Source organism: Oryctolagus cuniculus, chromosome 11 (genome assembly GCF_964237555.1).
Source record: "Oryctolagus cuniculus chromosome 11, mOryCun1.1, whole genome shotgun sequence".
Classification (NCBI taxonomy): Eukaryota; Metazoa; Chordata; class Mammalia; order Lagomorpha; family Leporidae; genus Oryctolagus; species Oryctolagus cuniculus.
The window spans coordinates 2,603,175-2,630,970 of record NC_091442.1 but is presented as its reverse complement, the minus strand read 5'-3'; the positions used below and the strand labels follow the sequence as shown (position 1 = coordinate 2,630,970).

Below are 27,796 nucleotides of genomic sequence, written 5' to 3'. Positions count from 1 at the left end.
AGAAGCCGGGTACTACAGAATCCCATCTTGCTCCTTGGGTTTTAAAACATCAGAGGAGAAAGGGGGCTTTATAAGGACAATCATTAAAAAAACCTTCTCTTAAGGCTTCTTCCCTACTACTTTTGGGGAGAAACAGATGATCTTATTCTTAAAGGAATGTGAAGTATAGGAAATAAAACTGTCCAGTAAAACATAACACATTTTAATGTTTGTTTTAAAGAAATTATATACTACCTATTCGGACAATCCCAGTTTATTACATTTCCACATTACTAAAAATAAGTTTGTTAGCTTTCTTAGATGACAAAATTTTAAGGCAGACAAAACCTGAATCAGAACTGTAAATCCTTATTCCACGTTTTAATACTTTAAAATTGATATGAAGAGTTCGCAGTATTTTAATCCTGAGATTTGAGTGTAGTGAATGTTACTGTAAAGATTTTAGGCGTTAGGATTTTTAGGGTTCAAAAAAGGCAAGGAGGTGGCTAAAATACACTATTTTAGGGGGAACAGAATTGGGGCACAGAAGTAAAAATGGGGGTTGAGCCTGCCCAGAGGGCAGGGTTTGAAGTCACGCTTCCTTCCGCTGGGGCAGCAGGCAGTCCCTTCTTATGCTGCCTTTGTGAAGTTGACAATGCAGTGTCTCAGCAGTCTGGGGGCTTTGAGCAGTTAACTTCTCTAGCCTTTAGACTGTTTCATCTAATTATCAATGCTACAAAATATATCCTTCATATTTACAACAATTTATCAACTAAATTTGTATCTTCCAACTTAGCAAAGTATTGGCCACGCCCACATTTTACATACTGGACTTCCGAGAAGCTTTTAACAGTGCATTTATAGAAATTTTTTTGGCAATTTTAACTTTTAGAAAAGTCTAACCTAATTTTTTTTAATTTATAGATTCCACAGGCCATAAAGATTTTCTTCTGAGAAGAATTTGTGTTTAATTTTTGATACCAACATTCATCAGGGAACTTTCCTGAAGTTTAGCTCAAGACCAGCTGCTGTGTTTGTGAGAAGAGCTGAATCACACACACACACAGGTGCAGTCTTGGCCATTTACCTGCAAGAAGGAGAAACCAGAGGACACACTTCCTCTTGGTGTCTGCGGAGTGTGAAGTGCTGGGGTCAGTTAAGACCCAAAGAACTCTGCCAGAAGAAAACTTGTTTGCCTTTCAGCCTTGTTTTACAGTGTAATGATGGGGGACGTGCATGTGCAGGCTTACCACTCCCAGGCCTCCGACGTGAGGGACATGTGATGCTGTCATTCAGTATTATGTTGAAAAGACAATTTTATTCTGATTATGATTAATTTGAAAACTCTAAGTTCATGTTATACAAAGTTATTTACTGTATACTTTTTTTTATATGTCTAACAAAAATACAGCTGCAACATTTTGATTCCTGTTAATTTTGTTCTTTAATTAAATGACTACTTACCGCAGGAAATTAACTCAGGCTTTATTTTCTTGGGGTTGGATGAATGATATCTTAGAACAGGACTCTGAAACAAGTCAAATTCTGAACCACCAGAATCCAACTGGATGGAAGAATTCCATCTTGTTATGTTAAATTTTGTTGGTACAGGTGGTTTGTGCCTTGGAAAATCCAATTTTCTTTTTTAGAGTAACTTATCAACTAAGTACTGAGGAATGGAGTATCCTGGAAATAAGCCATAAGTTCTGCTAAAATGAAAATTATGCCCTCTGTAAGAGTATTTTTAAGTTCACATTTGCAACTATTAAAATGAAACAGAAGTTTAGGTAGATAGGAGATTATAAAGAGAAAATTTAGCCCAACACAATGGTGAAAATTAACCTTGGCACAAAGAGGGAGAATAATACATCCCTAAAAGAATATTCCCATTTGGCTTGAGTGTCTTTAGAGATGAGCCTTCCCTCCGCCCCGTTGATGCTCTGGAGAGACAGGGAACAGTAGCATGGACAACGACTTTAGACACTTGCAGGACCCCGTGCTCACAGCCAAGCCCTGCTCTCCCTGTTCAGCAGGTTACTGGTGCTCATCTCCCAACACTGTCCTATTCAACCACAATAAAGCAGCTGAAGTGCTGGGACAGTGCCCAGTGCTTTCTAGACACCACTGATGCTAGCTGTTGGTCTGGTTGCCAGGTAGCACCTGAACAACTGAGCGTCCTCTGATTTCTTACCATATCTGCTTCCTCAGTTCTGTCTTTCATTTTCTACTTCTTTATGACTGCTAGTGGGTCAGATACCCATGGGAACTGCTTAACGCTTGTGGTAGCACTTTGAAGGGACTTTTGATCAGCCCTAGCAACTAGTAAGCATATTAGTTGAATTATAGTCTTTAGAAGTTACTGTCATGGTAGAGAAATTCAAGCACTACCTCTTACTTGGTATATACACATCTGGTAATCACACGACTTCTGAGCCTCAATTTCTCTGTGAAATGAGAGAAATACTTTCTAAATAAAAAGATACTTAATTTTTTAATAACTTTATATATATTTTGAATATTATACTTTATTCATAATCCATTTGTGGCCAGCCACTAATAATTTTTTCTACCTAAAATATGTATTAGCAGCTTACTCTCATCATATTTTATTCAATTTAAAATACTAAATGGAGCCCAAAGTAAAAGTGAATTGTACCTTCATCACATGTATTTACTTTGGAAGAAAGGGAAAAAGCACTACAGTTCCAGAAAGCATCCTATCCCCCAAAGCACCAGTACTTCTTAGAAAAGTACCAGATGTAGTCTATGGTTAGAGTGACCTGGTAAATGTGATATGTGTTTAGGTTTTTGCAAAAGTCCCATAGCTAATGAATAGTAAAATTAAAAATTAAGGTCAACTACAGGACACCCAAAGAAGGGTTTGGGTTGGTTCAGACACAAATGTTCCATGATAACCTAAATCCTAGCAGACATTTCATTTTAATTAAAATGTTTGTCAACAGTAGTATATAACTTCTACCACTGGATTTTTATAAATCACAAACTGTTACTCTAAGTTGTAATTCCACATTTCAAGTTTGTAACAAGTATTGTAAGAGTTAAGAGAAACTAAAATTGAAATCAAGTATATTTACTTTGCATCTGCTAACTATAACTAATCCTGTAGATGAATATATGATGGTACATCTCAAATGTCTCTCAAGTTGGGAAAACAAAATTAAAAAGCATAAGTCCATACCATATGTATATAAATTTGCATATGCTGTATAAATTTAAAAAATCTACAGACTTGGTAGTTTTCTCTGCCTTGTTATTTAATGACAGAAACAGGACAGGAATCAGAATTCTTCATTGCTAGCCGCATTCAGTTATAATTTTTTGCATTGAATTTAAAAATATCCACATCTTCACAAAATAATATGATTGTTACTTTGGTGACTATTTTATGGTTGCTTTTAAGGAGTTTAAAAGACTTTTAAAAAACTGTTGATAATTTTGGAAGAGGTAATTAAATCTCTTCTAGAAGAATCCATTATGTTTTAAGCTAATACAATACATGAAACAGTATTTGTCATTTGACTTTTCAGAAAGCACTTAAAGATTTAAAGGGAAATTTGAAATTAAATCACCTTAGTAACTATACTTGGAATGGAGAAAAACACCTAACACCAAGAGGTCCACCTTGTGGAAATATATGGTAATTTCAGGCACAAATTTATATACTGGCGGTAAGGCCAACATTTTTAGCTATTTGTCTACAATTCTTTAATAGCAAATTCAAGTCTAGATGTTCAAAATTCTAAATTTACTGTTGAAATTGTGTGTCTCATATACTGCCAGTATCCATTTACTCAGTTCTTTTCCAGAGATGTTTTTCTCAGAATTTTTCCTATGAAAACTGCTCAGATTCATAGAGAACAAAGCATAAAAAATCAATATATGCGAAAGCTTTCAAAAAATGAATTCTTATAAATAAATTACATTTGCTTATTTCTCTGTACATGTGGTGATGTTAGGCATGTACTATATCAGCTTGTATTCAGACAAAAAGCTACTAGTTATCAGTTCCATATCTATGTAAAGCAGAGCAGTATCTTTTATGTAGAGTAAAACAAAAACAACCTTAAGTTAACTTCAACTGTAAGTCTCCTTAAAGATGACAAATTCTAAAACTATTTTTTATGTTGCAAACAAGCTATTACATAATTACTTTCTAAGAGCAAGGCTTTTTTTTTTTTTTTTTTTTTAAGCCCTTTTCAAAGAACCTACACTGAGTACACTGCTATAATTCAGGTACGTACCCTAAAAGACATCTATACCAGCAGTACCTTCTCTGCTCCTGACCTAGTCTACTTCCTGGTCAAATGGCGACACTTGGCATGGCACAACAATTGGTCTCAGGAACCAGTTACCATCTTACTCCAGTATTAACATCACAAGTAATGTTAGCTGCTATTATTTCCTGGTAATTATTTTGCTCAAAATTCTACTTTGGTACTTTATAGCCCTTATGATTCTTTATATTCTTATTCAGATTTTTAGGCATAAGAAACGTGTGTGTGTGTGTGTGTAGGTGTGTGTATTTATTGACAGTAACTGTGACTGGGTTAACTGTTAGTAAGGGTTGATGACAGAATGGCTAAAGAATTACCCTCCTGCAACTAGAGTTCCATACCAGGCACTGAGTCTACAGTTGGCAGAATGTGTCACAGTAGACCGCAAATTTAATATAGGATTAAACACTAAATAAACACTACACAGTCTACTATCCATCCATTCAAAAGCATGCTGGCCTTTTAAGTTGGTTGAGCGTCCATGATATCAGTATTTGGTGGTATTTAGATCACTGTAGTAATGAGTATAGAAGTCTTATTTTAGGTTTCTTTCTACCTATACTAATGTAAAATTTTTCCTCTTCCATGTGCTTTTCCATGTGTAATTCTGGAACAGGTAAACCCTCTACAGCTCTATTTGGTTGGGGACAGGCAAATCTATACATGCAAGTGTTAGATTGCAATCCAGGTAAGAAATTAAGTCATTAGTTACAATGCTCAATTTTTAGTATGTTTGAACAGAAAAAAATCAAGAATTTTTAGCTATATTAATTAAAAGTCATTAGCCTCTGTTAATGCAAAACTGATTTAAACCACTGTTTCTGTAAAAATACTAAGATAAACTGAGGACAAGCTTTTATATTACAGAGTTCTGATTTTTAAAATTTTCTCTCTGGACCTGACAGCCTGCAAACCACAGCCTACAGGCCAAATCTGGTAAGTTTTCTATTTTTTCTTTGAAAACCTAAGAATCATTCTTACCTTCTAGAGCATTTAAAGAGTTACATTTGAAATAGTTATGAGTATCTAACTAATATCCCCAAATTTGCATTTGGGCCCACAAAACCTAAAACATTTACCTCATGGCCCTTTTAGACAAAGTTTTCCAACTTCTTGCTCTAAACTTTAAAAAGCTTTAAATATGTTTAATTTTAGAGATGAATTACATAGAACTCAAACAGCTACACTGTTTTTAATTAAGCTTAAAGTTTTCAAAATCAAATCTATTCCAAATTTCATTCATTATAAATTCATGCTGACAGTAGTTATGCATATAAAATACAAAAATAAGCCCTTATTGGTATTAAAGGTGTTTCTTCAGTGTGACAGTCTACTTCTCCAGATTATTTAAAATTATTGCTTTCACAACATAAGCTAAAAGCATGTTATCTGAAGTTCAAGGTAGTAAAATATATTCGCTCAACTCAAATATATTCCTGAAAAAAGTTGAATTATTTCTTACAGATGTCATTTTATAGTATTTCCATGGGCCTTTTTTTTCTTTTTTGAGAGAGAGAGAGAGAAAGGCCTTCCTTCCGTTGGTTCACCCCCAAAATGGCCGCTACGGCTAGCGCGCTGTGCCAATCTGAAGCCAGGAGCCTCCTCCCAGTCTCCTATGCGGGTGCAGGGCCCAAGCACTTGGGCCATCCTCTACTGCCTTCCCGGGTCACAGCAGAGAGCTGGACTGGAAGAGGAGCAACTGGGACAGAATCCAGCACCCCAACCAGGACTAGAACTGGGGTGCTGGCGCCTCAGGCAGAGGATTAACCTAGTGAGCCACGGCACCGGCCTCCATGGGCCTTTTTGAAAACTAGATATATGTAGAAAATACATAAAACCATCACAAACACAACATCATGTTATCAGTATAGTCTATGCACGTCTCATTTGCCTACACAATTCCTCCAAGAGGCCAATAATATGGAAGTCATTTCTGGATGACTTTAAAAACATAGCTCATTTTTAAGTACAAGGAAGGGGTAAGGAGCAAATAGGAAGTGAATATATAAAGGTGGTAACTAGATACTTTGATATGTTCTCTTAAAGGTGAATAAGAAATTACATGGGAAGGGTAGTAATTAAGAGAAGAACTTGATGTGATGACCTTATTTCCTTATTTAATAAGCATGTGCTGTGAGAACCAGGAGTGAAAAATCAAAGACAATGAAATTCAAAGCGCTAGTTGGAGTGACTGAAAAAAAAAAAAAGGAAATTTCTCTGGAAAAAGAAAACATTTAACAGGTCACATTTCAGAGTAGTTTAGGGTAATGGTGAGACTATTAGCCGAAAGATAAAGGATTAAGAAAGGGAAGGCAGCTCTACTCTGGAAATGTAGTAAATTCAATTAAACATGACAGAGTAAGGTTTGTTGAGCAATGCTGAGTTCCATTTGAAGTATACGGCCATAAATAGAAAGCTTGATTTTAAGATTTCCTCTAGTGTTCTTCAGTTGGTAGAAGGCTGGCTATGAATTTGTATGTAAGGCTGACAGGAGAGAAAGGATAAGACAAGACTGTTTTCAACTATGGAAACTAGATTGTATAAGAAAAGGACAGCAGACAAGGGTAATAGACCAAAAAAAAAAAAACAAAAACAAAAACAAAACAAAAAACGAGTGAGTAAATAAATGACTTGGTACTACTATAAAAAGCAAGTTGAGGGCCGGCAATGTGGCTCACTAGGCTAATCTTCTGCCTGAGGCGCCAGCACCCCGGGTTCTAGTCCCGGTTGGGGCGCCGGATTCTGTCCCAGTTGCTCCTCTTCCAGTCCAGCTCTCTGCTGTGGCCCAGGAAGGCAGTGGAGGATGGCCCAAGTGTTTGGGCCCTGCACCTGTAAGGGAGACCAGGAGGAAGCTCCTGGCTTTGGATTAGCACAGCGTGCTAGCTGGAGCGGCCATATGGGGGGTGAACCAACGGAAGGAAGACCTTTCTCTCTTTCACTGTCTAACTCTGCCTGTCAAAAAAAAAGCTGGAAAGACATACAGTATGAGGGCATAAGAATGTGTGGATACCGAGATTCTAGCAGCAAAATTATTGGTAATAACAAAGTTACAGTAGAAAGAACAGCAGGAGGAAGCATGAACTTGGGTATATTACACATTCAGTAGAGTGAGGTCGCACACATGATGTATAATTTCAGAGTTATGTAAGTGTGGATGGAGATGAGGTAACTAAAAGCTGTCAGTAATGATGGAATTAGTTCTGAAGTGATGGGGGGAGGGGCTTGGTGTTGCAATTCCTGAACATCATTTGATATTATAGCAGAGCTATTACTCTCTTGAAATAGAAATCCCATTACTATATCAATAAATCTTAACTGATGCTAATGACTGAACAGAACTAAGATCAAAAGGATTTTCTTCTGCTTACCTTGACTAAGAAGCCACTTTAGCGCTATATTTAAGTACTGGCATTATTCAAACACTTTGCTACCATTAAATAGGCAAAAGATGGTAAAGGCCGCTTAGTGTCACATTTCAAGTGTCTGACTACAGAAAGATGTTCCTTGTTCCAGTGTTCATAAAGAGGAAAAATGTTTTAGGAAACAATTTTATGATGATTATTTGACATAAGCATTTATTTCAACCTTAGTATATTTGAAGCAAATCAAGTATACACACATCTTTATAAATTAACAAAATATTTCAATTAATACTAGGAACTTAACAGTCTGCTTGTAAGTTAAGACTTCTACATTGAATTATACAGGCAGCATAGTAACATCCATTTAGCGCTCCCAATACACCGGAGCCACAAATGAGCAAATGTCTGCCACACTGGGCCCAGAGCCCCACCTACCACTCAGGTGAACATTTCAAGTCAGGGATTTCCTCCTTTTCTAATGGTGGCTAAATTTTATTACTTGTATACTCTGAATTATTAAACAAAATTTTAATCCTTTATTATATATGTAGTCCAAAACTATTAATTTTAATGTATTATGTAATTTATTAAATACTCTGAGTATAGTTCATTATATTTGCTTAATACAAATATTACTATAAAAATCAGCCAACTTTTATTTGATTTCTCAAGACATCCTCTGTAAAAAGTAGTATCAAGCATTTAAGTTTGGAAGTTTCTACAAAGGTACATGAGTGAGGTGCGCATTGTTATCTTTGTAGGACTACTCTTGTCATTTCCTCAATTATACACAAGAAATAGATAAACATTGGTAACAGATTTCACACGTTAATATTTTTCACGTGCCATGAATAATGACATCAGTCCTCTGCGTACATTAAGAAGCTCCTCTTCTTGCTATGGTCAAAAAAGTTACACAGATTTTATATTACCACTGTAAAACCATGAAAGAAAAAAAATTCATTTTGAAACAACTCCTTTCATAAAAATCTTATGTACCAGTGCTCATTCAACCGTGTCTCCCAGGAAGAATTCTCTGACCATCAGTGATGTTTAAGGGAACAATTGAGACAATGCCTTCAATCTTTTAAGTCAATGAAATGGTAGAATCAAAAGAGCAATGCAAATAAGAGGCTAGAAAACAATTTCAGTAAGGGTCAGCCTTGTCAAACTAGCTCAGCCACAACATGCTATTCCATAGTGTTTCAGCATATTGAGGGCCTATTAATATTTTGTAACAATTATTATATCCTATATACAAAGGTCACTGCTAAAGTGTGCTTAAACACGCTTCCATTTTCTGAGAAAACCTGTTCACTTAGAGCAGCACCTTGAGTACCTCCTGGGATTACTTTTCTCTGTGAATGCAGCTGCTGGTCTTACTGGTTGGCCTGTGGAAGGTCAACTAAATTTTTCTCTAAATCTAAGTAATTAAAGTCTTGTCATCCAAATGGACAATAATTCTTTCACTGAATTATGTGGCCTTTCTTGGTAGCTTTGTCTTGCCCTGCCTTCTGAAGACATTGGCGGCAGTGCATACATAGGGTTTAGATCTAATGCGAAGAATTTCCCATTAAAAGATATAAAAGCATAATTATTCCACTTGAAAAACAGATAGCTGACTTGCCATTTCCTGGAGAAGTCTCCCTTGTACCTCTTTCATGTTTTGTTTCATCAAACCCATCTGTAAATAAATAATTTCCTCCATGAAATTTTCAGTTTTTACAGCAAAAGACAAGCTCAACTAACCAATATGAAATTACCACAAAAGATTACATATAATAGTATAAACTTTATACCTCTGATGTGAAAATAGTTTCTTCATGATCAGTGTGATGAAAGACATTTTTATCCAATGAAGTTTTCAAAAGATGAAATCTAACAAGTAAAATAATGAAAGTTACCTTTGTACTTGTCAGGAATTTAGATTACTATAAAATAGTGTATATATCAAATTGTCAATAAAAAGTTGGTAATTTAAAGATGTAATTTTACAGATTCCAGTCACTAAAAATGTAACACTAACCTCTGCTGTTCACTTTTTTTATATGTTCTGTACTTCTGAAATAACTTTTCCCAAAAGACCTAAATTTTGGGATACAAAAATTAGTTATACTTTAACATGATTAAAAATTAAAATCTGAATGAATATTTCTCTTATTCCAAATTTTAATAAACAGCTTGGCTATATGCTAAGAATATTTGATACCATGCGTTCTTTCAGATAAAAAATTTAATTGTCTGAATTTTCCCTTTTTATAAAAAGATATTCATCATAAAATTGTTTGTAATTTGTGTGTATAGATGAAGCTGACCAAAAGCCTAAGCTGAAACCAAATTATGTTGTAATGAACAAAAGCTTTAGGATGTGTTCTCAGTGAAGAAAGGAAATGAAAGTTTTTCTAAGTGTAGCTCTTTCAAAACTAGATTAACATTAAATTCTTAGAAACACAAACCACATATTCCTTCTCGAAATCTTTTAAAGACTGTGAATCTTTTTCAAAATTCTTCAGCTCTTCTGTGATGATGAATTGGAATTTATCAATTTTTTTAAGCCTATTCAGAAGGAAATAAAAAAAATTAAGACTATGGCATTTAGAACATGTATTCAGGACATACTTATTCACACACACACAACAGTCAGCAATCACAGCACAGGTTGTTATTACAGACCTATGTTCCTGAAGTTGATGGTTGATTGTTTTCAGATGTTGCTGGATGATTTTCCAAGAATGCTTAGCAAAAAATTCCACTGCTCTATTTCGGATCTGAAAAACACTCATTTTAACTTAAAATATCTTTACAATAAATGACCCAACCAAGAATATATCAAGACCAAAGCCTTTCTTGGCCGGCGCCGCGGCTCAATAGGCTAATCCTCTGCCTGCGGCGCCGGATTCTGTCCCGGTTGCCCCTCTTCCAGTCCAGCTCTCCGCTATGGCCCGGGAGTGCAATGGAGGATGGCCCAGGTGCTTGGGCCCTGCACCTGCATGGGAGACCAGGAGAAGGACCTGGCTCCTGCAACTCGCCGGCCACGGCGGCCATTGGAGGGTGAACCAAAGGCAAAAAAGGAAGACCTTTCTGTCTCTGTTTACTCTGCCTGTCAAAAAAAAAAAATTAGAAAAAAAGCCTTTCCCATGAAAATAGGTAAGTAAGGACTTAGAAAACTGAAAAATTAAGAACTCAGTTATTTTGACTGAAGTTTTAATAAACTCAGAACAGTGCCTAATTCAATCAGTATGGCTTTGAGGGCTAAGTTGTTGACTGTTTTCATAATACATTCTACAGTATTTACAAAAATGATCATAATTCCATTCAAGGGCACAGTGTAAAAGTCACAAATTTTTTTGGCCATTTTTTCACAAAACAAATTCACATCTAACTACAGATGCTTAATAGGATATATAAATCAGGGCTTCACTATTTAGATTAGGTTGATCTTGGACAAATAAAATAAAAACAATATATGCAACTTTATAATTTCAAATCTTACCCCTAAATAGAAGAAAAACAAAAGCAAGAGATGGAGTTAATAATCTGTGCTGAAAATATTTTATTCAAAGAAGGTTATAAAGGAACTCTCTACTCCAAATAGAAAGATAGGTGGCAAAACATTAAGAATTTAAAATTGTTTTAAAACACATTTTTGCATATGTAATCTCACTGGAGCATGAAAAACTAAAGATACAGAAGTACAGACTGGCATAACAAAGTGAAACAGGACTGCTCTTACTGTAGTTGCTTATCCTTTGTATTTTATTATACTACCATCCTGCACTGTCACCTCTGACACAAAAAATCTTAAAAAGAGTAAGACATGAAGAGAAAATTTTGGGGAAAATAAGAAAAAAAAATCATAGGACCCAAAAGAAAATAAAGAAAAATACAGAATGTGAATACAGATTTTAGAAGTGACAAACTCAGCTGAAAATAATCATTATTCCAATTTTTCACAAAGAAAGTTGAGTGTCTAGATATGTTGCCAGAGGATCTGGCAAGCCAACAGGCTCACAGAAAGTGTGGCAAAATATTTTATTAGGTATAAATCATAATTTAAAAGTGATAACTCACATGAATCTTCTTAGATTCTGAATTCATTTTCCCTATACCTGAAAATTCACCTTCCCAGTTCTCCACAGGAATAAAAAAGTCACTTAGTGATGATGGAGAGACACTTTCAGACCCTAAAAAAAGATTTTCAGCTAAAGTTAAAATATGCTTATTTTAGCCTTGTCATTAGGTTGAGATTATATTTAATCTTATTTTCAGATCCGGATAATCTAAGGATTATGAAATGAAAAGGCAACACTAATTTAAAACTGAAATTATTGTGTGGCATGGCTATTCAGGCAGAAATTCTGACTCTTAACAGAGTACTTTGAGATTATTTTTTAACTGATTGACTACTTCCATGTTACTTGTTAGCATAAGTATCTAGTGACACAAATGCATCAGTAGTTCATACTCCAGTAAAACTTTAATGTAGTATTAAGTTATAGAATGATGACAAATGAGATCTCTGCATATAGAAGACCTTTATTATATCATCCACATAAAGTGAAACTTGTATAAAAAATCATCGGTCTTGTGTTTATTCAAAGTTGTCTTTACAAACAAATTTGTTTTGTGGATGGAGTCATTCAAAATTAAGAAGCCTCCTTCCAAATAATTGCATTTTGACACAGGCTGTTGATCTACCTACTTTTGTAGGGGCGACGATCTGCACTTTCAGTTTTACACAATTTCTTGGGAAGCAAGTTTACTCTTTTTTCTTCTTCCATTTCTACTTCATTGGAGTTACTTAGATTATCTCCTATGTACATTCGTTTGCGACTAAGATGTTGAACGGGGCCTTAGGAAGAGTTAAAAAACATAATAATGGATGTTTTGAATAAAAATTACAGCAATTTTTAGTTTATTATAAGTATTTTGGGGGCTGGTACTGTGGAGCAGTGGGTTAAGCCACCATCTGCAGTACCAGAATCTCATGGGGCATGGGTTCAAGTCCTGGCTGCTCCACTTCCAATCCAGCTTCCTGCTACTGTGCCTGGGAAAGCAGTGGAAGAATGGCCCAAGTGTTTGGGCCCTGCCACCCACCCACATGGGAGATCTGGAAGAAGCTCCTGGCTTCAGCCTGGCCCAAACCCTGGCTGTTGCGGTCATTTGGGAAGTAAAACAGAGGATCGAAGATCTGTCTCTGTAACTGTGCCTTCTAGATAAAATAAAAAACCTTTTATCGATGAACTTTTTTAGGTAACTATGTTAAATTCTGCTTAGTCTTCTTTTTGACATAACATTGCATAATAATGGTATGACTTCAAATACAGAATTCCTTTAGATGAAATTTTTTTTTTTTAAAGCAAGCCTATGACTACAAACCTGATACATGAGTAGTGCCACTGGGCATGTCAAACAATGTTTTCTCTCTTTCTTCATTAGACATGGATGTTGGAGATGATACATGGCTTTCCTAAAAACACATTTAAGAAATTAGATTAAAAAATACTGTAAGTACTCCTAGATTCACCTTTGGCTATCTTTCTCAAACCCTAGAGACGGTAAATTTCGAATGTCATTTTTATTTTCAGTTTTGTTTCTATTCCTTCCTTTTCATCTGTAACATATGGCCTAATAGAATTTAATAAAATCTAGATAACAGTAATTTCAGGATAGATTTTTGAACTATTTCCACTTTTCAGCTTCTCCTTATTTAGCTTTTCATGTCTTTGAGGCCATGAAAAGGAGCCATAGAAAATTAGAGTTTATATTCTGAATACATCTTTGTTCCACTTTGCCTTTTAGTAACTTTTACTTAGATTACCTCTCTTTCATACGCTTAAATCTAGCTCAAATCCCAGTATTCTCCAAGCTGTAAAATTCTGTCTTGATACTCTGTAGTTTTCAGTTTATTCTTATTTTTATTAGCAGACCAATGGGTTTTCATAATGGCAAAAAATTCGAAATTTTATAGGGATCAGATGAAACCAGAAGATGCCACAGCCCTTACTGGAATGCCTGGGGTTTGAGTCTCCTCTCTGCTCCCTGTTTCAAGCTTTTCTGCTAATGTATACCCTGGGAGGCAGCAGGTGATGGTCAAGTAGCTAGGTCAGTGTGATCCTCATGGAAGACCTAGAAGGAGGTCCTGGCTTTGGCATGGCCCAACCCTAGCCGTTGCAGACATTTGGAGAATGAATCAGTGGATGGGAGACTCATTCTCTCTCCCTGCCTTTCAAATAAAATTTTAAAAATCATGAAACCAGAAAGTCCTAATTATGATTATAAATACGTTAAGTCTGGGGTGCAAGAACTATATCATCACTATTCTAATTTTTAAAGTTTTAGTTTTTTTGGTATGATGCTAGTCTGTACTTCAGATGATAAAAACTGAAAAGTCTTGAAATATTACAGCTACTACTGAAGACCACTAACCTGAGTAATCTGATTTTTTTTTTTTTTTTTTTGACAGGCAGAGTGCACAGTGAGAGAGAGAGAGAGAGAGAGAAAGGTCTTCCTTTTGCCGTTGGTTCACCCTCCAATGGCCACCGCGCTGCTGCCGGGACAACGCGCTGATCCGGAGCCAGGTGCTTCTCCTGGTCTCCCATGGGGTGCAGGGCCCAAGCACTTGGGCCATCCTCCACTGCACTCCCGGGCCACAGCAGAGAGCTGGCCTGGAAGAGGCGCAACCAGGGCAGAATCCGGCGCCCCGACCGGGACTAGAACCCGGTGTGCTGGTGCCGCAGGCGGAGGATTAGCCTAGTGAGCCATGGTGCCGGCCAGTAATCTGATTCTTAAGAACCATCATAGTTTAAGAAAATTTGAAAGCTGTACTATATTACCTCTCTTGCTTTGTACATGATTTTCACTGATATTTGGAGATTCAATTTCCATAAACTGTTTTTCTGAACTATAACTGCGTATATCTGAATACCTGTAACCACTCTGTATTTCTTGTGAATAGAAAAAATACAAATTCCCTGGTACTTTCACAACAGTATTCTTAGTTGGAGTATGCCTGGGCTATGAATGAAGACATAGAATCTCAAAGAAGTTAGACAACTTTTTAAATCCAAAAAAGGATATATATAACAAGAAACATAAACCAAACTACTTAGATGTTGAGGGAATCAGTAACTCGCTACTAAAATTCAACATTCATTCACAATTTTTACAAAGCACTTAGAAAAGAACACTATAGATAAGGATGCCTGATATTATAGTTTCCATGCTCCAGAGGTCAAAGTCACCTTTACAAGAAAAAGAACATTGAATTTCAGGGATTGGAAGAGAAAATGCAAAAATTATCATGAGTAACAGATATGAGATGGCTTATATAGAAAATCCAGAAGACTCTTTACAAAAACTTATGGAATTTAGCAATCTTACTGGATATAAAAGTCAGTAATTTTTCTATACAAAATAAAAAAACAGAAAATAAATTTTTAAAAAGTATTTTGGGTTTTTTAAAATAAAATGGAAAGAAAACTCATAAGAGATTTAGGAATTAATATAGTAAGGAAGATTTGGCAAAACTTTGAAGGAAGTAAGACTAAAAAAAGGAGAGAAAAATGATGTGTGGATGAAAAAGGTCAATACTAATATTGAGAAATAGCAGTATTCCATTAGACAAATTCTAAAATTTAAAGGAATGAGTAAGGGCCAAGAGAACTGAGGTAAAAGAATGGGGCATATGTATGTGAAATACATGATAAATGTGAAACTACAATAATGAAAGCCAGTGTGGGATTACACTATTTTACTGGCCTGTTTATGTTTGTGTTAAAGTAGGCAGACTCATGTGATCATCAAGGCTAAGGCTGAATTAGCAGTATTCTATTCATGATGTTGCACTAATTCTCCATCCATATACAAAAAGTCCAGAAAAACTGAAAAATCAAAAACTAAACATTTTTACAAGGAAGATGTTTATGTTGAGTGACCCAAAAGATTATTAAATTTTATTATATCATTTGATGTAAGGAAATTTTGGATTTAACTAAGATACATATTAGAAAATAATATTTGCATTATTTGTAACCAATAGTTAGATATCCAGAAGAATTCCTACAAACTTATAAGAAAAATCAAATGCAACTGCAAATTAGAAAACATTAACTGACAATTAACAAAATGGCCAAAATACATAAAGTATTCAATGATGCGGTTAATCAGCAAAATGCAAATTAAAGTAAAACATAACTTCACATTTGTTGAATGTAAGCTTGTACAACTACCTTATAAAGAAAAATTCAACACCTTAGTCAGAGTGAACAGTAAATAGGGAGGAGAACAATGCACAAATTACAAGTAAAATTCTATCTAGCCCAGAGCAGCATCAGTGAAGGTGGAGTTTACCTAGGTTCAGAGATTTGCCAAGTGGGGTACTGAAGGGACTGAAAGATTCAGGGAACAGCTGGTGTTGTTAAAGCCCCAGCCTCTCCCCACCCCCCTCACCTCCCTCACCCCCCTGCTTTCTCTGCTGCTCCACTGCTAATCCAGCTACCTGCTAACAAGCTCGGGAATAGCAGAAGATGGCCCAAGTGTTTAGGCTCCTGCCACCCACTTGGGAGACCCAGATTGGAGCACCTGGCTCAGCACTGGGCATTGCGGCCATCTGGGGAGTGAACCAGCAGATGGAAGCTGTCTCCCCCCCATAATTGACTTTCACAATAAAATAAACAAAGATTCAGGGAAACTAAGGATAATACAGCACACTGACAAAGGCGCACAGGATGTAGTTTAGTGGAAACTAGTTTTCCAATTATGGTCTGTAGAGACTAGAAATGCAGCCTTGCCTTTGCCTAGGCAAGTGTTTAGACCTCCTATCTCTATTTTAAAGACAGCATAGTTCCTCTTTGACCTAACTTACTGAGAGTTTCCTGTAAGATTTTGTTTCAAAAATATTCTGTGAAGACTACTATCTTAAAGGAATAAAAGGACATTAAAATTCTCTAGAAATACAGAGTCTTCAAAAACTTCATGGAAAATGTGTATTATGAAAACTATGGATTCTAAAAATTATTTGCACCAAAATCAACCTCTTTTAATTTTTCCATGAACTTTTTGAAGTAACCTCATGAAAAGGCACATTCAGTTCAAAGTGGTAGAACAGAAGGTTGGCTATTTTATATCTCTATCAGTTTATAATAACAATCATTAGTTCTATCTTTGTATATGCAAAGGTTATCATATCAAAAGAAAATATTTGATGATTTACTATATATCAGATACTATATTTTTCATTGCCCCATTTTACATGAGTACACCAAACTGCAAAAAGCAAATAGTGGAGCCAGCATTTAAATCCAATTTTGTCTGACTCAACACTCAGACTCCTTCAGTTACAGTACACTATATGAATGTATTTGTCAGTTCTGCAACTTTGTCACTACTTCAAAATTGTCCAAATAAGCCATATTTACAATTCAACCAAGAATGAGGTGAACGTTAGTTGGAGGGTTTGTGAACTGGCACAAAACTATCCACAACTTTTCTAAGAAGCAGAAAGCAGAACTCAAAATACAAGACTACTCTTAATAAAAACAAATATTTTAACTACCTGCTCACTCATGTTATATCCTAATTGAGTCCTATACTCAATGTCATTCTTTCAGGACTTTCAAACATACCTACATATTACAAAGAAATGGCTGGGCCGGCCCTGTGGCATAGAGGGTAAAAACTGTTTTCAACTATGTTCTTTTCAGTGTGCTTCGTCAACATGTGATTTTAGTAATTAAAGATTACAGACTTTGAATTATGGTGGAATTGCAAGGAAATTGCAAGGAAATGCCTACATTGCAGGAATAAAGCTAGACACATTTAAGAAATGTATGTCGTTTTGATGAGTAAACAGACATTACTCATTTGGAAGAGATCATTCCTGTAACAAAACTTTGTCATCTCTATGTTTTCATGTTAATATGATATTAATACAAAAGGATTCAATGTAGTTCATAGATACAATTCTAAGAATATAATGCACAATGTGTTGTCATGCCATAATATTCTTCCTCCTGTATACCTATACAGGTGTCCATTAGGTCCATTGAGGCTAGGAACTGTATTTTGTCTCCCTTCCCAACTTAAAAGACCAAATCCAAAACTTTAAGTAGACTAGCAATGCATATTTAATATTAAAGGCTAAGGAGTTACCACCTTCCGATATAGCTAGTAAAGAAAAAACATATGTATATATATTTATACACAGAAACATTCTTACCAAAAACAGTGGTTGTGGAACTGGTGAGCAGCTTTGATTTGCACATAAATTTTTTTCATTGTTTTTAGCTGAGTTTACAGGACCTCCAACTCCACTGTTACTGTTTAAGGATTCAGATGAAGTTTTTGGATAAGGTGATATAGAGTTTGTTACATAGTCATAATCCTGAGTAAAATCCCTTTCTGTTCCTTTCTCTATACCTATATTGCCCCATAAAACACAAATAAGAAAACAGATGTCAAGTGTTATAATTGATGTCTGCTTAGAAATAGCAAGATCTAAAAAAAGTTTATCAAATTCTCAAATATTGGCTAAATTTTAAAAAGGAAAGCTTTCAATATATTAAGACCAGACTACGTTGAAGATATTTTATGACTTTCAAAGATGAATTTAAAATGTACCTGTAAGAACTTATGAAACATTTTCAAGTAAAAATATCTACAGTATAATATGAACTATATAATGGTCAACATAAGTATTATCTTGAAATTATAGTCAATTATGTTATATATTGAAGTCCTAGATTTTATGATTGGCAAAGGGTCTGGAAATCATGTGGTCTAAGTCCCTCATATAAAAATGAGGAAATCCATTGCTGAAATAAGACTCATAAGTGAATCTCAGAATTTTCAGACAAAATTCAGGGCATGTACATCTTTCTTCTGATTATGTGCTTATCTGAAGTGACACTGGACTGAGCATCAGGAAAATAAATTTAAAGGAAATATCTGTATGTTAACTGATTTAAGTCTTAAATTTTAACTGAGATCACTAAAATTTAGAAATGCTTTAAAATATCCTTCCAAGGAACTGAAAATGATATAGAAGTACAAGCTTGTTCTTAGTTTCTATACCAGAAAGATACATATAAGTCAGAGTTCCCCAAAAAAATGTGATTATTACTTTACCAATTTATTTTTAAATAAAAGCAAAACCTCTACTGTTTATTAGGGATAATCCCCTGTGGGTCCACAGAATGATCTTTATGTTCAACATACTCATCAGTGATTTATAAAAAGGAAAAAAATGGGAATCTCCATAATTATTAGGTTATCAAATGTATTTAAGCCAAATTAACAATCAAGTTACTAGCAGTAACTACTGTAAAAATAAAGTTTCAGGGGCAGTCATTTAGCCTGGTTGGTTAAGATATCCACATCCCATATTGTAGTGTCTAGGTTTTAGTCCTGGGTCTGGCTCCCAAGTCCAGCTCCCTGCTTAAGACGACCCTGGGCGACAGTGATGATGGCTCAAATAATTGGGTTCCCACTAACTGGGAGACATGGATCGAGTTCTTGACTCTTGGTCATGCTGGCATCTGGGGAGTAAACTAGCAGATGGGAGCTTTCTCTGTCTCTAATAAAAAAAATAAAAATGAATTTCATCCATCTTAAAATATACCCCCTCAAAATTAGTCTTCAGATTCTATTTTCATATAACTATAGAAAATTGTTACTCAGGGAAAATGAAATCATACTGACATCTCATTACTTCTATGGATGATGGACTCCCAGATAAAGACACAGGAGGTAAGGCAGGGCTACTGTCTCCTAGAGGAGGTTTAAGCCAAGATGAGTTTTTCCATCCTTTTGACAGTTCCTTGTGTGTTTCAGCACAGGAGACTTTCTGTCGTTTCTTTGGCACCTTCCTGGTTTTGAGTCTGGAATGGATATTCTCCTCCTAAATGAATCAATAACTTTTAAATTACACTTGAATAAAAATATTCATTCTTGGATAGCAAGGGCCTATAAGTAAATGAAAGATTTTTCCCATACAATAGAAGGCATAAGACAAATTCACCATATAATAGACTAGTAAGTTATAAAAAATAAAGAGAATACATAAAGGTTCAAAGAATATGATTGTATCTCCTTTGGGAAAACCAGAAAGAATTCCTAGATTTCAAGGAACTTCAGATACTCAGTTGTTTGTGAAGGTGGTGAGAAGAGAGACTGGACGAGGAAGACTGCTGACATCAGCAAAGGAAGTTGAGACGCACAGGTCTTATCTGGATAGTCACAGATCACTATCTGTCTAGCTACATACTGGGAAGAGTTATAATCTTGGAGAAACATTTTGATGCTCTCAATGTCAGAGTAGAAATATTTTTTAGGTTTTGATTGATGAAGGAGGCATGAGAGGTGGCTTGGAAAGACTAATCTGACGATATGTATGGCAAATTAAATAAGAAATGACAGAAAATGTGAAGATCAGTTATAAAGCCCTTTTAGTCTCCAGGTAAGAGATAACAAAGTTACAAACAAGGAGAAAAGAGAGTTTAAGGACTTTAGAAGTCAACACAGTGGGGCAAGCATTGTGGTTCCGCAAGTTAAGCCACTGCCTGTGATGTCAGCATCCCATGAGTACTGATTCCAGTCTCAGATGGTCCACTTCTGATCGCGCTCCCTGCTGGTGCACCTGGGAAAGTAATTAAAGATGGCCCAAATACTTGGGACTCTGCCACCCAGGTAGGAAACCAGGATGGAGTTTCAGGCTTCTGGCTTCTGCCTGGTCCAGCCCCAGCTATTGTGGCCATTTGGGGAGTGAACCGGCAGATGGAAGCTACCTCTGTCTATTACACTATGCTGATTTTTTTTTAAGAATTATTTTTACTTATTTGAGAGACAGAGAACTCTCTTTAGCACCAGATTCTCTGGGTCCAAATCCTAGCTCAATCATATTTCCTACCTGTGTGACCTTGGGCAAATTCATCTTCTCTTAAGCTTCAATTTTCTCATTTGTAAAATGGGATGACAATAACACTAGTTACACCTAATATTACTTATACATTTAACTTCCTAAAAATCTCAGTAAGTGCTTCACATAGGAGCTGACACATTGTTAAGTGCTATGTGTGTGTTGCAAATTCTATAAACATTATTTTAAAAGGCTTTTAAACACAAGTAGCGGGAAATCTGTAACACTAGGAGATACAAGAGAAGTCAGGGATGGGCACCCGTGGGGCAGCATGTGGGAAGAAACTCAGACACAATTTTTGTTCAAGAGGAAGAGTCACACTTTCCAGCAGGCTGTATTTCACTGAAGCATAATTTTAAAAAGATCATGCACTTTTAAGATAGTATCTTTGAAATAGTAAAGTTACAATTTTGCTAGAGTAATATGTCTGTTTATAACACTAATGTCAAATTATTACAAAGTTTAGCAATACACTGCCTGAAAACCAAATTTTCTAAAGACAATCTTAAAAAGGTACAATATAAATTTGACATTTTTACAAAAACACACATATATAAGACTCTTAGGAATTATTAATCTGAATTCTATTTACCTTTACTAGTAATTTTTCTTTACATGAATGTGAAGATTCTTGTTCACTCTCTGATTCTGAATTTGAGAGGTCTTTATAATTTTTTTTGTTTTTTGTTGCTCTTCGTGGAAGTCTGGTTCTCCGATCTGGAACTGTTACATCTACCTTTTTGGTGATGTTTTTACTGTGTTCCTTTAGAAGAAAAATTTGTGATTATTAGTATTATTGTATACTCATTTATATAGTAATATATAACTATAATATTAAAAAATATAAACTATTATAAATTTGTCATGGTGACAATATACACACAATATATTTTAGGAATATAAAATATAAAAATATAAAAAGAAAAGATTGGATTTTTATCTTCCCATTCTACTTGTCTTTGCCACTTTTTTATCCCTATCATTAAACCTAGAGGCTTGATATATATGTATATAACTTAAATAAAAGGAAAATCAAAATATCTAGAATTAGAGTAAACCAGATTCAAAACAAAGCCAACATGTTTCAAAACAACAGAAGAGAACATGTGCAAAGGCAGTAACAATTATGGAAAAGAAGTAACTGATAAGGACATTAAAATTATGAGAATTATTTTTACATGACAAGAAAAAATTCTAAAGAATGCATGAACACAAACTTGTTTACCATTTTAGATCGTGACTGTCCCTTATCCAAGGATGGTCCTGCAATTGGAAAATATGGCTAGATTTTTCAGAGACAAGAGCTAGCATTAAATATCAGAACATTTCTACACATATCAATTTAAAATAATAAAAATCACAAAATACACATTTTGGAAAAGCATTTGTTAGCACTTAATGAACCTCCCTTTATATGGCTTTAAGCCACAAGGATACAGACATCCCTTACATCCTAATCGATGACAGAATGCTTTGAGCACTTGTACTTCCTCAAACTTCATAGTAACCTGATTATACCACATCATTTATGGGAAAGACACATTTTAAATTCATCTGTAACGTTTCAAGAATTGCTAACTTTTACTGTATAGTGTTTGATATATGAATTGCCAATTTCCTTTCTTTTATAAAACTTTTTAAGCATAAAATATTTATGACCTTTAATACCACTCAGTTTAAGAACTAGTTCATGAATAACTTTATATATACGTGTGTGTGTGTGTGTGTGTGTATATACTCTTGATCTCCATATTCCTCCACACTACTCCTGATGAAAGGCAATAACTATCCTGAATCTGTTTTATTCATGTGCTTTTTAAAAAGTTGTATTCAAAGTTTTACCTCTCTAAATATAATGAACTTTATAAAATGTACCATGTAATAGTTATGATTTGCTTTTCCCACACATCATTGTATTTCTAAGATTTATCTGCCCTCTTGATAAAAAGGAATAGGACTAAAGCTATTAAGAACATCATCATTCTCAATATTCTCTCAAGCCATAGAAATGAGATTATCTAAGCCAAGAAAGCAAAGCATTTCTGGAATAAAGGCCCTATAATCCTGGCAATAAGCCAGCTCATATTTTTTTAAAAAAAGATTTATTTGAAAGGCAGCGTTACTGAGGGGCAGAGAGAGTGAGATCTTCCTTCTGCTGGTTCCCCAGGCGGCTGCAACAGCTGCAGCTGTGCCGATCCGAAGCCAGGAGCTTCTTCCAGGTCTCCTATGTGCGTTCAGGGACCCAACCACTTGGGCCATCTTCCACTGCTTTTCCAGACCATAGCAGATATCTGGATTGGAAGTGGAGCAGCCAGGATTTGAACCGATACCCATATGGGCTGCTACTGCTATGCCAGAGTGCTGGCCCCCAGCTCATACAAATTAACAACTTTTAAACACATCCATTTAAATAATTTACACAGAAGTTCAATTTTGTAAGTACTTACTGATTATACTATTCTGACCTCTGCCTGAGCTCTCTCATCTGCTTAGTACTATGCATGTCTTTACTTACACATCTTTGCACTAGGCTGTAAGCTCCCCAGCAACATGTGAATCTTCTATTTTTCCCTGACTCACAATACAGTTTCAAAATCTAGACTCCATGATCAAATCCAGCCTTCACCTTTCACTATTTTTCCACAAATAAAAACTATGTTCCAGGGCTGGTGCTGTGGTGTAGTAGGCTAAGCTGGCATCCCATAGGGGTGCTAGTTCAAGTCCAAGCTGCTCCTCTTCCCATCCAGCTCTCTGCTAATGGCCTGGGTAAGAAGTGGGAGATGGTCCAAGTATTTGGGCCCCTGCACCCGTGTGAGAGACTAGGAAGAACCTCCTGGCTTCACATAAGCCCAGCTACAGCCGTTGCTGCCATTTAGGGAGTGAGTCAGTGGACGGAAGACCTTTCTCTGTCTCACCTTCTGTAATTCTACCTCTCAAATAAATAAAATCTAAAAAGTTCCAACCATCCCAACACTGTACTGCATTCCCTGAATCCCACTATGTTATTTTATATTTCTGTCTCTTTAATATATGATATTCCTACTGCTTTTTTTCTCATGCATCTGGTTCTGGAATCACCTGTTTTCAAGATTCAGTCTCATTTTTAAACACTGGCCAACATTCACTTCTTCTATCTCTACTTTTACTTATTTTAAACCAAACCACCGTCCCACCCATACTACACAAGTCACGACTGGTTTTTATCATGAAATAAAAACGGATTTCCTTAAAACAAACATTAACCTAATTGAAAAGCATAGAACTGTCTTGAGTCTTCTTCTAAGAATGGAATATATAAAATATTTGCTTTATCAAACATTAAAATTGATGTTCATCTATGAAAAATAGTGATTAAAACTTACACCTGAAACTCTTACCCAATTACAAGTGATTCACTTAAAAGATATTTATTTATTTATTTGAAAGTTATAGAGAAGGAAAAACACAGAGGGAGATCTTCCATCTGCTGGTTTACTCCCCAGATGGCAGATGACCAAAATGGCCAGGGCTGAAGCCAGGAGCTTCTTCTGGGTCTCCTACATCTGCTGCTTTTCCCAGGGTATCAGCAGTGAGCTGGCTGGAAAGTGGAGCAGCTGAGACATTAACTGGAATCCAAATGGTATGCCAGCATCGCGGCTAGCAGCGTTACCCACTGTGCCATAACACCAGCCCCCAGATGATTCACTTTCACAAAGAGCAGAAACCACTTTCTAGGAAAACACTTCATGGAACACTAAGGCAAAAAAAAAAAAAAAAATATCCACCAAGGAAATTGCTTTCCTTTTGATATATTGTTATTGCATCTATGAATTCCTAGAAGTACATGTGTGTCTTAGATGCAGCAGGCACATAAAATATTGAGAAGTGTGTGTGTGTGTGTGTGAGCAGATGTAGGTTAGTGTTGAGGTCCAGACGTTGGTTTTGTTTAAGGGTGTGGATTCATGAGCATTTAGTACATTATTCACATTAACGAGCTAAATAATTGAATAAGTGGCCGGTGAATATACAAGTGATGAGAATACACCGTGAATCAATGGTGATAAATCACATTTTCTATCCTTAATGTCCTAAAGAAAAGTAATTCAAATTATGAGTATAATCTTATTACTAAAGAAATAAAAAGGTAACCACTGTTTTGTCCTGTTCATAAGAGTATGCTGTTTAACAGTCTATGTGCAAAAATGCACTTACCAACCAATAAAACAGTTCATATATAATTGAAATGGCAAAATCATTTCCAACATTCCTCTAAAAAGTAATTTCTTACTTGATTTCTGACTCTTCTTCACATTTTTATTTCTGCTATAGTCTATTAGCTGTGGTTTTGATTTTGGTTCTCTTAGCCAGCTAACATCAGTCTTGCTGTCATCCCATCTGCATTCTGTCTCAGTATCACTAAAGAGATTTTTCTTTTCTTGATTTATTATAACCTTTTTTATAAAGAAAAAAGATCCTTGAAATAAATGAAGACGTGTATATGTCTTATATGTCATATAAGGTAAGCTAAGCCAAAACATACCCCAAAATTCAAAAACTAACTTCTCATTTAGCATACCACAGAGCATTAAAGCAGGCAATGAGGTTTGCATTTTGATGTTGGTATTGTTAATTAAAAGTTAAGTCAAAAGATCTTACTTCTAGATGTAACAATACTGTGAAATAAAATAATTATTAATGATTACAATGGGGATTACATAAGAACATGGGTGATCTCTGAGGAATAAAGTTTTAAACAACTTGTTTCCATTCCTTGAGAATATTGGGTTTTTAAAATTAATAAATACTGTGTTATATACATTAGGGCATTATAACTTACTCTTTTATCTCTTGTTTTGAGAGAAGGTTCAAGTTCATCATCATTCCTTAAACCTACCCTTAAAACAAAAATATATATAATTTTAAAATATCATTCCATGTTTATTTTCTTATGGCAGCATGCATTGGACAACTAAATCTGAGTTTTCAGTCTTTCACTAATTAGCCATGTAATTCTGTCCAGGTCATATAATTAACTGAGGTCAGAAGATTAGAACAACATGGTTAGATTAAAAGATTACTAAATGTTTTGGGTTTTATGGATATAACTAACATCCAAAGTGCAGAGAATTTGCATATTAATTTTAAAAGTAAATGCTGAAGTGACAAAATCATAATGGGAGTGACTGTGACTAACATTTTTATTCCTTCTTATACGTTAAAACTCTTATAAAAAATAGACTAAGACAATAAAAAGAAAACATGAACATGTATATTTAATTTAACCTATCCAAATCATAAAAACACCTACAGTTTTGTTGAATTATCCACACATGTTTCTCGAGCTTGAAATTCTTGGATCTACATTGAGAATGAGCATTCAAAATAAAAAGAACAAAAAGCTTTTAGTGCCAAAATAAGGTCAATAAAAAGAAACATAAAATCTACTTTTGTATTACTTAAAAGAATCCTACAACCTTATAGCATTATGTACTTTTAAGAATATAGGCTGGCACCGCGGCTCAATAGGCTAATCCTCCGCCTAGCGGCGCTGGCACACCGGGTTCTAGTCCCGGTTGGGGCGCCGGATTCTGTCCCGGTTGCCCCTCTTCCAGGCCAGCCCTCTGCTGTGGCCAGGGAGTGCAGTGGAGGATGGCCCAAGTGCTTGGGCCCTGCACCCCATGGGAGACCAGGAGAAGCACCTGGCTCCTGCCTTCGGATCAGTGCGGTGCGCCGGCCGCAGCGCGCCAGCCGTGGCGACCATTGGAGGGTGAACCAACGGCAAAAGGAAGACCTTTCTCTCTGTCTCTCTATCTACTCTGCCTGTCAAAAAAAAAATATATATATATATATATGTATATATATATAAAATATACTGAAAACAAAGTAAATCAGATTATGTGTTTTAAATTTATTGTGTCAATAAAGAAAGTTGTTTTCTTAATAGTCGTAAGTCCTCCTACCCCTCCTCTCACAAGTTACTTTTTCTCTTAGTCCAAGAAAGAGAAAGAAGTGGATAAGGGAGGGGAAAAAGGAAGAGAGGGAAGAAGAAACCTTGATGAACCTTGGCTGGTTATCAAAATAGATTATGTTTTTAAAATTTTAAAGTACATCTAAAAGGGGATGCAAATAAAAAAATATACAACCTAATTCCTGCACCTTAAATATAAAATACTGAATAATTAAATTTGAATTAGATTTATAGCTTACTCCAAGTTTTATAATAGGCTCATCAGCTCCATTCAAATTAAAATTGTAAACATCATTCCTGTGAAAGTTAAAACAACTATTAGCTCCAATATAGAATGTTAATTTTTTCAAATATGAATAAAAATACTAATGAAAAGTTACTTACAATGGGCATTCAGAAGAAACATTAACAAAAGTAGTCTTCAGTTTTCTGTAACTTTTTTTCTGAACCTTTTCCTAAACAAAAGATGTTTACATAACTTTAAACTATGTGTAAATAACAAATGCAGTTTATATGCATTTTCCAGCTATTCTTCCACTAATATAAATCTAGCACCTGTAACATTTTCTTTGATGTAAATTAAATGAAAATAAACCCAAAAGAAATCACTATCTTATAAAGATATCTATACTCCATGTTCATTGTATCGTTACTCCCATAACTAAGATGACCTAAATATCTGTGGATGAATAAGCAAATTCTGATAGATATACATACAGTGTAATATTCAGCCTCAAAAATGGAAAGCGGTTACTGTCATGCTCAATTATAGTAACCATTTCATTTTTGTATATCATCATGCCTTAAATACAAGTATATACAATAGGAGCCGGCGCTGTGGCATAGTGGGTAAAGCCACTGCCAGCAGTGCTGGAATCCCATATGGGTGCTGGTTCAAGTCCCATCTGCTCCACTTCCAGTCCAACTCTCTGATAATGGCCCGGGAAGCATTAGATGGCCCAAGTCCTTGGGCCCTTACACCCGCCTGGGAGACCCAGAAGCTCCTGGCTCCTGGCTTCGGATCAGTGCATCTCCAACTGTTGTGGCCAACTGGAGAGTGAACCAGCAGATGGAAGACCTCTCTCTCTGCCTCTCCTTCTCTGTGTAACTTTCAAGTAAAATAAAATAAATCTTTTTAAAAAAATACTTATGAGTTAAATACATGTGCTAACTAAAAATACTGTAAATCTTAGAATGTTGATATCCTTAATAAATTGACATTGATATAGAGATATAGATATAGATAAATGACCTCTTACTAGTATTCTATAAAAGCTGAATTTTTGTTATACTAGAA

The 27,796-nt window shown here is 35.5% G+C and overlaps 2 protein-coding genes across 13 annotated transcripts in view; one reads left to right on the top strand and one right to left on the bottom strand.

The window, feature by feature from the left end:
* The window catches only part of PHACTR3 (phosphatase and actin regulator 3), a 225,847-nt gene extending 222,670 nt beyond the window's left edge, over positions 1-3,177 (top strand). For both annotated transcript variants that reach the window (XM_051835075.2, XM_017337824.3), the window contains exon 13: positions 904-3,177. In XM_051835075.2, coding sequence (XP_051691035.2) covers positions 904-919 — 16 coding nt within the window. In that variant the 3' untranslated portion in view covers positions 920-3,177. The remainder of the gene's footprint in view (positions 1-903) is intronic.
* The window catches only part of SYCP2 (synaptonemal complex protein 2), a 79,604-nt gene that overhangs the window by 3,903 nt on the left and 47,905 nt on the right, over positions 1-27,796 (bottom strand). For 4 of the 11 annotated variants that reach the window (XM_070051356.1, XM_070051358.1, XM_070051363.1 and 1 more), the window contains 17 exons: positions 26,884-26,954; positions 26,739-26,796; positions 25,840-25,889; positions 25,369-25,426; positions 24,820-24,982; positions 21,778-21,815; positions 21,145-21,315; positions 19,337-19,535; positions 17,856-18,055; positions 13,016-13,106; positions 12,339-12,488; positions 11,708-11,820; positions 10,310-10,404; positions 10,093-10,192; positions 9,663-9,721; positions 9,436-9,514; positions 7,822-9,320 (listed from right to left, as the gene is read on the bottom strand). In XM_070051356.1, the coding sequence (XP_069907457.1) occupies positions 9,231-9,320; positions 9,436-9,514; positions 9,663-9,721; positions 10,093-10,192; positions 10,310-10,404; positions 11,708-11,820; positions 12,339-12,488; positions 13,016-13,106; positions 17,856-18,055; positions 19,337-19,535; positions 21,145-21,315; positions 21,778-21,815; positions 24,820-24,982; positions 25,369-25,426; positions 25,840-25,889; positions 26,739-26,796; positions 26,884-26,954 (1,785 nt within the window). In that variant the 3' untranslated portion in view covers positions 7,822-9,230. Of the gene's footprint in view, positions 1-7,821; positions 9,321-9,435; positions 9,515-9,662; positions 9,722-10,092; positions 10,193-10,309; positions 10,405-11,707; positions 11,821-12,338; positions 12,489-13,015; positions 13,107-17,855; positions 18,056-19,336; positions 19,536-21,144; positions 21,316-21,777; positions 21,816-24,819; positions 24,983-25,368; positions 25,427-25,839; positions 25,890-26,738; positions 26,797-26,883; positions 26,955-27,796 lie in introns of those variants that run through there. The other 7 variants (XM_070051357.1, XM_070051359.1, XM_070051360.1 and 4 more) reach the window with 7 other exon arrangements.